The sequence below is a fragment of the Blennius ocellaris genome (assembly GCF_963422515.1).
Source record: "Blennius ocellaris genome assembly, contig: SCAFFOLD_117, whole genome shotgun sequence".
NCBI classification, from domain to species: Eukaryota; Metazoa; Chordata; class Actinopteri; order Blenniiformes; family Blenniidae; genus Blennius; species Blennius ocellaris.
The window spans coordinates 42,637-55,807 of NW_027662244.1; the positions used below are offsets into that span (position 1 = coordinate 42,637).

The 13,171-nt window shown below is 46.8% G+C and overlaps 1 protein-coding gene across 1 annotated transcript; it reads left to right on the forward strand.

Moving 5' to 3' along the window:
* Positions 1-1,563: 1,563 nt before the first annotated feature.
* Positions 1,564-12,013, forward strand: LOC308148012 (ankyrin repeat and MYND domain-containing protein 2-like; the record flags this gene model as incomplete). Its single annotated transcript, XM_080521420.1, has 10 exons — positions 1,564-1,630; positions 3,002-3,066; positions 3,609-3,747; positions 3,820-3,918; positions 3,993-4,153; positions 4,868-5,082; positions 7,610-7,745; positions 7,974-8,102; positions 8,188-8,308; positions 11,859-12,013. The coding sequence occupies 10 exons, from the start codon at positions 1,564-1,566 to the stop codon at positions 12,011-12,013; spliced, it is 1,287 nt and encodes a 428-aa protein (XP_080377546.1).
* Between the last annotated feature and the right edge of the window lie 1,158 nt (positions 12,014-13,171).

The window sequence follows — 13,171 nt, forward strand, 5'->3', positions numbered from 1 at the left end:
CTCTAACCTGCAGTGAGGTTCCACTGCAGCACACCACTCTAACCTGCAGTGAGGTTCCACTGCAGCGCCTCACTCTAACCTGCAGTGAGGTTCCACTGCAGCGCCTCACTCTAACCTGCAGTGAGGTTCCACTGCAGCGCCTCACTCTAACCTGCAGTGAGGTTCCACTGCAGCACACCACTCTAACCTGCAGTGAGGTTCCACTGCAGCACACCACTCTAACCTGCAGTGAGGTTCCACTCATGTTCCCAGTGCAGTGGAACCTCACTCTGTGTGTTCGTACCTGTTGTTGGGAAGCTTCCCGGGTTTCTGCCACAATGTTTGTTGTGAGCTCCTCCATCGTCTTCCACTGAATCCCACTTTGTTATTCTACCGGCAGACGTGTTGCTGGTCACAGCTCAGTGGTGCTGGTTTCCTCTTCCTCCACCTGCTGCTCCTCCTCGTCTTCCTCCTCCTCCACCTCTTGCTCCTTCTCCGGCTCCTCTTCCTCCTGCTCCTCTTCCTCCCGCCCCTCTTCCTCCACCTGCTGCTCCTGCTCCTCCTCTCGTTCTTCCTGCTGCTCCTGTACCTCCTCCTGTTCCTGTTCCTCCTCCTGCTCCTCCTCTTCCTCCACCCACTGCTCCTTTTCCTCCTCTTCCTCTTCCTGCTCCTACTCCTCCTGCTGCTCCTCCACTTCCTCCTTCTCCTCCTGTTCTTCCTCCTCCTCCTCCTCCTCCTGACCAGTGGTGTGATGGAGGCTCCTCAGTAGTGTGTGGGTGGAGGAAGCTCCAGAATGTGCTTGCTTGTCAGTGGGCGCAGTGAGGAAGAAGCAGTAAGACGCTGAGGAGGAGAAAAGAAGCTTGAGGAGGATTAGTGCTGACCTGGAAACAGTCATGTGGTAACGGGCCTCCTGCACGAGCAGTTCAAAGGTGAAGCTGCCGACACACTGTGAAGCAGCAGGTCGTCTGCTGAACACTGAGGCTGAAGAGCTGCGACGGCTCACACTCCAGACACCATTGTTTAAATGTTGCTTAAGCATGACATGGAGCAAATGTCAAAACAATCAAAGGAGACACTGCACATCTAATCATGAGCAGGCCTGCACCAAGTTCTGGAATTACAGGAATTTATAGTTCGAAAAGTGTAAACCGAAGCACTTTGCTCAAACAATTTTGTACCGGAGCACTCGGGGTCAAAGGTCAGGGATGGACGAAGTACAAAGCAGGGAACCAGGTGCAGCTTGAAAGGAGCCACCAGACGAGAACATGGTGAGGCTCACGGTGGAACCAGAGGAAAGCAGAAATCCACATGTCTGTAGAACTTCACTGCTTGTCCAGAAGGAGGCGGGCGGAGTCCCAGTGGAGCCAATCTCAGTGGGAAGTCCAGCTGTGATGACGGGCAGCGCCACCTGGAGGAGCTGAACCTAAAACCACATCCTCAAGAAGTGACGCACAGGCCCCTCCCCCTCTGACGCTGGTCTGTTCCTGACGGACATCCACCCCTCCCCTGTCCTAGTGGATCCTTCAGGTCACTTGAGCCCGGAGCTTCAGTAGAAATTGACAGATGCTCAGCAGGTGGATCAGGATGGCTGAACCACAGAGAGGAGACCTGAACGCCTCCGAGACCAAACTGCTGCAGTTCATCCAGGCGGGTGAGTCTGAGCACTCCTCCTCCAGGCCCTCCTCCAGGCCCTCCTTCAGGGCCTCTTTTGATCACTGGATCACTTTGGTAATTTGTTACTTTGGGTTATTTTCCCCTCAAAGTGTGTGTTTTTCAGGAAACCTGTTTGTTTTCAATGAACCATCAGTGGATTCCTGGAACTTCCTGTCAGATCAAAGTTTGTAAAGCTCAGCTTTCAGTGGGTTTTTGTGGATGCCGAGCTGTGTGTGTGTGTGTGTGTGTGTGTGTGTGTGTGTGTGTGTGTGTGTGTGTGTGTGTGTGTGTGTGTGTGTGTGTGTGTGTGTGTGTGTGTGTGTGTGTGTGTGTGTGTGTGTGTGTGTGTGTGTGCGCGCGCATCAGTCTGGACTGAAGTGAATATTTAATCAAAGGTTCAGTTTGTTAAAAAAAAAGGTTAGGGTTAACCCACTGCAGGAGAGTTAGGGTTAGGCTAACCCTAACCCTAACCCACTGCAGGAAGTTGAATCTCAATTTTACAGATTGGTTTACAGATGCAACACAAAGAATGGACCAGTTTTGGGCATTTGACTGTATTCTCTATCAGGTTCGTCAATACAAGTGTTATTATAGCATCGAGAATGAATGAATGCAATCTTGTTCACTGTTGGTAAAGACATATTTACTTGTTGACAGACTCACCACTGGACTAAAACCAAGCAGATAAATGAGCAGCAGAATTTGAGGATTTGGAAGCTTCCAGTTTGTGATGTGTTCAGGGCCTTTCTGTTTCGTTGGAATTCTTTCTGCAAAGACAGATGTGGTGTTGCAGCTGGATTTAGTGCGCATCGGAGGCTTCCAGTACCAGAGGCGGTAGAGCAGCCTCACCGCATGACCATACCTCGGCCCTGTTTCCTTCCTGGGCTTTGTTTGGAAGCACATTAACAGAGATCAAGTTGCTGAAAAGTGATTTCATGGTCTTTACTCCATCTTGTGAACTTTTCAGACTGCTGACCTCATTCGTCTGCTGCCAAATCCTTCAGACTCAGATCTGAACCAATCAGAAAAAGGTTTAAGTAATTCTGACAACGCTCCATTTTCTATGTAGGAGACTGACATTAATGCTCATTGTTATCCTGAGGTGACTGGATATTTTCATCACCAGTTGTATTTGTGATTAATGAAATAATTTGACTGTGTTTCTTTGATAAGCAATTAGATTACCTGACAGATATTGATGAGTCATTCAGCTGCTCAGCTATTGGAAACCCATAGAATAAAATGTTAATGGAACTTTGATTCACACACAAACCATTTGTTTTGTCTCCATCACCCCTTGCATCTGAGATGAATGGATGCTGATGGGTGATTCAGCATGAAGTCAGTGTGTCGTGATTCTTTCTGGCAGGTGTTGTGCAGGAAGTGGCTGAGCTGCTGGCGACTGATGAAGTGCGAATCAACTGTCTGGACCAGGTAGTGAAGAACACACTTCATGTTTCAGTGCTTTCCTCCAAACTCCACTCTTGTGCGGGAGCTCCAGCAACATTTGAGCCCCCCCCCCCCCCAGCACCCCCCCCCATCCTCCCTCCTCTTCTGTCCCCCCCCCCCCCCCCCCCCCCACATTAGTCATGTCAATGTAGCATGTTGTGCTCAGTAGAGGAGTCATATGGAGACGACTCTGAGAGGCAGACGCTTTGATGAACCCATCTGCTGGAGACTCTCTGTCACCATCAGGTGGTTCAGAGCACCACACACACACACACACACACACACACACACACACACACACACACACACACACACACACACACACACACACACACACACACACACACACACACACACACACACACACACACACACACACACACACACACACACACACACACACACACACACGAACACAGAGTAAAACGTTCAAGTAGGGAGTCATAACAGTGTGTGTGTGTGTGTGTGTGTGTGTGTGTGTGTGTGTGTGTGTGTGTGTGTGTGTGTGTGTGTGTGTGTGTGTCCAGTGTGGGATGACTCCCCTGATGCATGCGGCCTATAAAGGGGAAGCAGCATTGTGTGACCTGCTACTGAAGCGTGGCGCCGACGTCAATAGCAAGCAGCACGAGTTCGGCTACACGGCGCTGATGTTCGCCGGCCTCTCAGGTAACTTGGACCGGCTCGTCCAGAACACCTGACCAGAGACCCACCCAGACACTGACTGTGGAGCGTGTCCAGGTAAGACGGACATCACGTCCATGATGCTGGATGCCGGAGCAGAGACCGACCCGGTGAACTCGGTGGGCCGCACCGCGGCTCAGATGGCGGCGTTTGTAGGTGAGACAGGAAGCGTCTGCTCCTTCCTCCGACCTGCAGGTTGCAGCCAATCATCATCCTCCCTGCTCCTTCAGGTCAGCACCAGTGTGTCACGCTCATCAACAACTTTTTCTCTCGGGCGAGGCTGGAGTACTACACCCGACCACACGGCCTGGAGAGCGAGCCCCGGCTGCCCCCCATACTGGCACAACCACTGCACAACCTGATCATGACCAGCAACCTCCACCCCGTCAAGGTGAGACCCTCCACCCCCTCCACCCAGTCAAGGTGGTCCCCAGTGGGCAACGAGTGTGTGTGTGTGTGTGTGTGTTGACAGAATGAAGCCAGGACTCTGGTCAGGTCCACAGTGTTTGACAAGCTTTCAGTCACCAGGGAACAAATCGGGAATCGAACCGTCTCTCAATCGGAATGCTGCAGGTTCGATTCCCGATCTCCCCTGTCCATGTGTTGAATTGTCCTGGAACTAGGCACTGAAACTCAGACTGCTCCCAGTGGGTGGATGGAGGCCCTACAGGTGGCTAGTGGCTGGAGGTGCACGTGGTGTCGGGAGGTCACGGGTTTGATTCCTACAGCCGACAGCCTGCCTGAGGGCTTTTGACAGATTCCTCAATCTGAAAGATCAGGAAACTGATTCAACTCCTCTGGTTGATTTAAGGATGGAAAAGCTAAAGCTGAATGTGAGTTGAATGACATGGAGAGGCTTTATATTTAACGACTGATGGTGTGTGAGATATCTGCTTTGTCCTCAGCAGCTGGAGGTCATAGTTCAACTCTCAGGCTAACAAGCAGTGCTGATGATTCCAGGAGCTGCTGTCATATAACACCACGGGTCCATTGAGCAGGAACAGCAGACATTCAATGATCCATTGATCTCTCTGATCAGTTATTGAAAGTTTATTGGTGCAGAAGCAGGAGACACTGAGCTGAAGCCCCACTGTGTGTCTGTCAGATAGTCATGCTGGTGAAGGAGAATCCTGTGCTGGTGGACGCGGTGGCGCTGGAGAAGTGCTCCCAGGTGCTGGACCTGCTGTGTGAGCAGTGCATCAAGCAGCAGGACATGAACGAGGTTCTGGCCATGAAGATGCATTACATCAGCTGTGTGCTGCAGAAGTGCGTGGCTTTCCTGCAGAAACACGACCAAACTCTGGATGCACTCGTCAAGACGTGAGGATGGATGGACCACCTGCTGTTACCTGAACCCCATCTAATCATCCAACCAACAATCCATCATCCATCCAACATCCATCACTCAACCATCCATCCAACCAACCAACCATCCATCCCTCATTCAACCATCCATCCATCATCCCTCCAACCATCCATCCACTCATCAGCCAACCATCTATCAACCATCCATCCAACCAACCACCCATCATCCAACCATCCATCCAACAAACCATCCATCCAATTCCAAATAACTTGATAAGTTTATTTCCTCACTAAACACACTAAAGTAGTCCCGAACCAATGTTAGTATTCATCTTCCAGTCTTTTTGAATCGATCGTTGACACATTACTTAGTTTTGGAGCAGCTTTAAAAGCCTGCTGTTTTGTTTTTGTGTTGTCTCGTCTGAGGCCGTTCAGTGTGGAGACGTGTCTCCTGCACACACACTGAACTGTCTCTGCTTTCCTCTTTCATGTCCGGGCGTGCAGCTGCTGAATTCCTATTCTCTTTTCCGTTTTCTACTCCTGACTGTCTCTCTTGTACTCTAAGTTGTATAACTAATTTTACACACTCTTCTGATTGCAGTTTTCATTTAAATCCGTATTTCTTTTGTTTTACTGTTTTAGATATTGAGTCAAGCGAGGGTGAGTTTAACTCATACATTTTGTGTCACCAACTTCATCACTAATTAGTTTTTGTACAACAGCTTCCCATATTTAATTTATGTTGCCAGTGCGATCTCATGGACCCGCTACTTCCTCCTTGAAAGACGAGCTTCTAGGGCAAACCTGTTGTTCGCTCCGGTCTTCCACTAGGTGTTCTATCACAGGAGTAAGAGCCGTTTTAGATTCTCCCACAATTTCACCTGATGAGTCAGCAATAAGAGGTTATTTTTACTCCCCAGATAGAGCTCAGTTGACACCGTGAGGTTTTACTGATCGTCTGGGTTTCCAAAATAATTTCTCTTCCTACACACAGTCCTTTGGTCAGTCACAGTCACTCGAGTACTTTTTGTTTTTATTTATATAGCGCTTACCATTTTTGTGTGCTGTCATAACCTTCTTTTTGCATCTTTTTAGGATCCTTTTTAGTTTTTCTTTAATCGCATCTTGTAAAGCTGTTATTTATTTATTTATTTTTGTGTATTGAGACTCCCGTCGAAGCCATATTTTGTAATCCAGTTATCCAAATGTTTTACATTTTCTTCGCTGCAGCGTTCTACATATTTAGAATCTTTACAAGTTAATTTATCGCGCGGTTTAGATTTTTTGGTGTTCCCTTGTCCCATTTGTTTTAAATTTGGACGGACCGTACTACGTGGGGTAGTCTATGGTGCCGTTTGTCAATCTTTCAACAGGGTAGTGGTTAATTTTTACTGATCGTGGTAATTCTCACTTTAACCCTTTCAGGTGGAGAATTCTTGCCTGTGCATCTACGTCAGCCCACTACTTACTTTCCTGTTGTTTTAAATGGTGGCTGTAACCTAGTGGTTCACAGTCCACCCACTCATTCAACATGCACACTTTTAGTTTCTTTCTCACGGAATTTTTGGGGACGCTGTAACTGTGGACTTCGCCGTCCGTTTAACATGAACTATTCTCAGGCGTTCACTGCCTCAGCGTCTTTTTATTTACCTGTCAGAGTCTAGAATTCACAAGGTTTTACTGTCCTGCAACCCTCAGTCGCACAGTTTTCTTTTTAACCCAAAACAATGCTCACCCTTCGGAGTCTTTTTCCTCTCGCCGTTGGATGCCGTCAACCTGTGGGTCCCAGCACACGAAATAGCGTCAGTTTTCCGAAAAAAGGTGCCTGGTCTCACCTAGTGAGCCTGCGTCCCGGCCGTGGGCTTGCTGGCGACTAACGCGTCTGCTGGAACCACCAGGCGTTGTTGGCATCCGGCTCGAAGGACCAGGTTAAATATCAGGTTTAGGCTATAGACATTTATTAAATCTGCAAGAAATAACAAAACAACAAGGGTAAGTTTCTGTTACTTATGAGGAGAACGGACAGGAAATGCTCAAGTCACACTTCCAACCCGCTCTGAGCTTTCTGTCGTTCTCCTGTGCTTTTATTTCGATTAACAAATGGGAGGGTTTACAGGATATGCATCATAGAAATAGACAAGTTGCTGCGCTTAACAGTTATCAACAATAAGCACAATCTCAGGACATCCCACACGCGTGGATCACCACCGAGGTGGCAGCTTCGGGGAAGACGCAGTGTTCCTGTTTTATCAGTCTCGGTCAGAGTGCTCCTACCAAGGCTCAGAACACACGATTAGTCAAGAACAGTAAACAGCGCCTTAGTGGCGCTGCCAGACAACAACAGAAGAAATAAGACTGAATTCAAGCATGAATATGGAAACTTTATTTATCAATATTGTAACAATCCCTCCATCATCGATCCTCCCAGCTCAGTGTGAACTTCCTGTTTACTGTACTGTCTCAGCCTGTTGGAGGTTCAGTGTTTGCTTCAGTTTTGGCGTCAGAGAGATGCTCTGTTTTCTTGGTCATTTGTGCCACTCAGCCTGCTGAGGGGGAGAGAGAGCGACGGCTTCCCTCAGTACCAGGAGAAGTTCATCCGAGACTGCATCAGGAAGTTTCCATACTGCGAGGCCACACTCCTTCAGCAGCTGGTAAGGCGTTTTGCACTGGTAGAGATTGTAAGTGAAGAAGATCGTTATGAACTGAAGTGGAGATGCTCTTTGGACCTGTGCCAAGTCCTGCTCATGTTTGGAGAAGTTCTTTGTCTTCTCTGAATTAGTAATAATGGGAAAGAGACTATAACAACTACAGATGATTTGTTCTTAAAGGGTCCAAGAGGATGTGTTAGCAGAGTCCTGATTACTGTGGCAGAGGCACTCTAACAGGTCATCATGTCTTGTTTCCAGGGTAGTGACCCCACAGCCTTCTCCGTGTTGACCCAGGCTCTGACGGGGCAGATGACCTTTGTAGATGCTGATTATTGTGCTACCTGTGGGGAGAAGGGCGCGGACAAGAAGTGCTCTCTTTGTAAAGCCGTAAGTCTGACTCTTTTAAAAGCTGTATCGTTTCTCTCCCCATCTTCCAACAAGTTCTAGCTCTTCTTCTTCTTTTCTTCCTCAGGTGACGTACTGCAGCCTGATGTGCCAAAAGCTTCACTGGTTCACCCACAAAAAAATCTGCAGGGTACTTCAGGAGCAGGATGGCCACCTGGAGGACGCCCCGAGGCTCAAGGATCTCAAAGGTGACATCGTTCATTTGACGAGCTGAAAGCAGTGATATGGACTTTCAGGGTTTGATGAACTTCAGTGAGGACCAAAATGGTCCAAGACATTTCTTATAAGTTGTTTCTGTTCTGCACGGGTCCGTTTTTGTCGGAAGAGCACCGAGCCTGTGACAGGGTGGTGGACAGGTCAGCATTCATGATGAGGCACCAGCCTGCGGTCTGAAGCTCACCCAGCTCAGGAACTTATTGTAGGTTGATGCTGGAGAGAATTCTTCCCTCATAAGGATCACGTGGTTCCATTTATATAGTGCAGTCTACCCACAGTGTACCATCTATGTTGCGTTTGGCAGTTTGGTTATCGATAATGATTAATAAGTATTGAAGATATGTATTAATTATTTCATTGAAAATGTAATCTGACCTGTATCAGACACTTTGGGAGATCCACTTGTTTAACAGGAAATTATAGCCAAGTCAGTTATATCAGTCTCATAAGATATACTGAACAATTAATTTGGAATTAACCAGAATTAACAGTAAAGCTTGAAAGATTTTGGAGTTCTTCACACAGAAGTGTCAACATTTCATTCACCTTTGGGCACATTAATAAAACAGCAAGTATGATTCAGTCAGCTTCATTCAGAATGGATGTCAATAGAGAGCAGGAATACAGTCCTCGGTCTCCACCATGTGTTGGAGAACTATAGAACATGGAAGCTAGTCTTTAGGGTCTGTTTCCTGTGTGTCTCTGTTAAAGGCCCGTTTCCAGAACGAGTTGATGTGAAGGTGATTTGCTCTAAAATGTCTGGAGTCATCAGATGGTGTTCAGTTACTGGGTGATGTTGTCTTTGATGTGAACTTATTAGATTGTTAGTAAAGCAAAGATTAGCATGCAGACCCTGTGTGTGTGTGTGTGTGTGTGTGTGTGTGTGTGTGTGTGTGTGTGTGTGTGTGTGTGTGTGTGTGTGTGTGTGTGTGTGTGTGTGTGTGTGTGTGTGTGTGTGTGTGTGTGTGTGTGTGTGTGTGTGTGTGTGTGTGTGTGTGTGTGTGTGTGTGTGTGTGTGTGTGTCTGTGTGTCAGAGCTAACGTTTACAGGTTGATAACTACTCCTGATATTATTATCAGTAGAACTCAATCAGTGTAATAGAATCTAAATAATTATAAATAGAACTCCATCACTGTAATAGAATCATCACATCTTCATAGAGTTGAACAGTTCTGGGAAGAGCATCAGGTTTAACTAATCATCATGTTAATGCCCAGTAGTTACAAAATCCTTAAAGTGTCCCTGAAATGTTTTTCAGATTTCATCTTTAGAAAGAAGAATAAATATGCTTTCGAAAGGTATATAACATTCCCAGATAAAAGTCCGAATTCCGACCCTTTTAATTGACTTTACATGATGCAGCAGACGACGGTATATTTGCGGGCCATAAATGTGAGCCGCCTGAGCTAGACCGGATATGACGTACGAGGGGTTATATGTCCCAGCCAAAACAACATCAGCTGATTGAAGAATGGAGGGGTTTGGCGATACAGAAGCACCTAGGAGCGATGTTAGCGAAGATTTAAGTGACGTATCGTTGGTTTTGGACGAAGATGAAGGAGAGGAATCATCGGAGGAAGAATTAGAAGAAAATCAAGGCGTTCAACCATACATGTTTGAGCCGTGAGTACATATTGTGTGTGACCGGGTATTTACCCGTGAGTACATATTGTGCGTGACCGGGTATTTACCCGTGTGCACATATTGTGCGTGACCGGGTATTTACCCGTGTGCACATATTGTGCGTGACCGGGTATTTACCCGTGTGCACATATTGTGCGTGACCGGGTATTTACCCGTGTGCACATATTGTGCGTGACCGGGTATTTACCCGTGTGCACATATTGTGCGTGACCGGGTATTTACCCGTGTGCACATATTGTGCGTGACCGGGTATTTACCCGTGTGCACATATTGTGCGTGACCGGGTATTTACCCGTGTGCACATATTGTGTGTGACCGGGTATTTACCCTTGTGTCAGAGTGGGTGTTTTGCAAAGTTTATTGGTCTATTTGTCTTAAGTTTTAGCAGGTTTTAAAAAGACTTACTGAAGGTTGGGTTTAAAAATCCGTTAAAAAGCCGTTTAAAAATGGTGGGGACAGAACCAGGTTTCAGGATACGTTTCCTCTTCACAGCAAAACCAAGTGACTCTCGGATTGCGGGTGCTGTTTCGTAACAGTCATCTGTGAAATGTTGACTGCAGAGATAGGAGGCCTCTGTTGGTGTCCAGTTGGAGCGAGTGCGCTGCACTTGTTTTGTCCATAATCTCCTCAAAGTTTGATCTTTTGGGAATTTATGGACACTTACAGACGGACTGGGCATTTGGGAACACCCAGCCGCAACACAACGCTTAGGCATGACTCTAAAAAACTGCTAAATAACGCGATAATGCAGAGCACATGTAAACAAGACGCTACGATCAGCTGTTGTGGGCGGAAGTAAATAACCCCTCATACGTCACAGCGCAAAACTACGGCAAGTTGGGAAAACTAGGTCAGATTCACAGGGCGGGAGATTTAAAGGCATATTTAGACGTTCGGCGCTCAAGAGCAAGATAGTGGTGTGATTGTCATTGGTGTGTCATATATCATTCGAAAGGGGGAAAATAATGCTAAATACTGGTGTATTTTAATAGAATTATTTCAGGGACACTTTAACATCTCTGAAGGAGTTTGGTTGTTGTCCAGGCAACCAAGGGTTAGGGTTAGAAGGAGAAGAAACTGAAGCTGGTGATTCAAGAAAAGAAGAAGCTGGTTGTTTCAGGAGAGTCTTTGCAGTGTCCTGGTTGTTCCTTTCAGACCGGACGAGTTGGTCACTGTGATGCTTTTCCTGCTTGTTGAGGGAAAAGAACAAGGAGGTTCTGTGAACTGCAGTTTACCAGGTCTTTCTCCTGGATGAACTGGTTTGATCTCCCCTGTACCAGGAGGTCAGAATCTGGGTTCTGGGAAACCTTTCCCAAGGGATTGTAGGATATCAAAAATGGCGTGGTGCAGCTCCAGTCAGAATATCAACATTTGAGCAATTCAGGGAGAAAAACATGCAGAATTTGTCCAAGACAGTCTTGAAGCCACGAGAAAGGTCTGGAATGTAGTAAAACTGATGGCTGAAGGTTTTTCCAAAGAGAATCCTGATCTGGAGAGATCCAGTGGACAAACTGGATCCGGTGACACCAAACCTCAAGAACATTCTGGAGTTTCTGTGACGCCGAGATGTCAACAAACCGAGGATGTCCTGCCAAACTAAAATGCTGGAAATACCAGGGTGAAGAGTGTGAAGAGGAACTTCGTTCAGGAAGGTTTTTTATTAGAGACAGACGTCAACAACTAGAACTGGATCCTCAGGTTTTATTCCCAGAGGATTGTGGGAGAGGAAGTTTAATCCAAAATTATAAAAGAATAATGAAAGCTCTCCAGCTGAAGGTGTCAAGACACCAAACTGTATTCCTTGTACATAAGAAAGCCTCTATCCATCCATCCATCCATTCATTCATTCACTCACTCTGTGTATCTGCCTCCACTCAGAGGACGAGAGTGACCTGATGCTGGAGACGGCTCACTTCCTGCAGGAGCTGTGTCTGCGGGCGGATGAGAAGGTGGCCGCATCCGCAGGATGCCCGGCGGAGATGTTCAGCCGTTCATCTGCGTCAGCTGACGAGCCGCCTGGCAATCACAACTGAGCAGAACCAGAAAGTCCCACGATGTCCAACGGTTTCACAGGCATTAGTCAAATCATCTGCCACACAATGTACCGTAGAGTTATAAAGGACTTTGTTACTGAGCTCCTGGTAAAGTGTCTTGACTGGTGTTGAGGGAGGAGCTGGTGACTCTGGGGATCTTGCTCTCAGAGGAGCTTCTCTCTTGTTTTGTGACTGTGGAGGGACTGGACCCTGCTGAGAAACCCAGCTGAGTGCTGTGCTTCATCTTCTGCCTGTAACCACGAAGAACAGTGTTTTGTTTAAGTACATTTCCACAATGTTAAACATTTAAAACATTAGTATAAAACTAAATCTGAGTAAAGTGCCATGTCAAAACAATTTGACATTTAACCCTTCACAACAATTGGTTTACAAACATTTTTCAAAAAGGAGGCACACAGATTCCAGCAGGGTCATCAGTCTGTCCACAACAACTTCACCCTCAATGACGGTTGCTAGGCTCTCCGGGTGAAGATTTGGCATTCGGGGGGAGACACCCTCAGGATTCACCAATAAGATCCCAATGTCCATTTGGCCAAATGACTCATCACCTTCCTAAACATAAACAAAGATGATTACCAGAAATATTACCATTGGTGAATAAAATGAGTGAACTACAACAGACCACCCTGAAGAATGACAAAACAGGAATTGTGTGAAAAGCAATTTATGTTGACGTGACAATCATTATTTGGTGGAGCGTTTTTACATCTTCTCACAATAAACATATTGCTGGACAATTAACAACTTGGCATTCACTGCTATCTGTTAGTGGGCGAGAGCGGGACAAGAATTTTATTTTACACAGCGACTATATTATTACCGTCGAGGACATGGTTTGAGCTGGTGGCTGGATTAAACCCTGAAGACACTGACCAGCAGACCGAACTTCATACTGACTGGGACAGTATGGACTCAGTGTGTTGTCTCAGTAAAATGCTTGACTGCTTCATGGGGCTTACAGCCTTCAAAGGTGTGATGTCTCGGCGTCGTAACCACAGGACTGTTCAGCTCTCTGTGAACAGAGTCCACATCCTGCCGAACCCTCTGCAAACAAATGAATCCTGAGCAGGAGCGTTCACACATCACTAAATATAAAGGATTAGAGCACACTCAGTCACATGCTGGCTTCTTAACAAG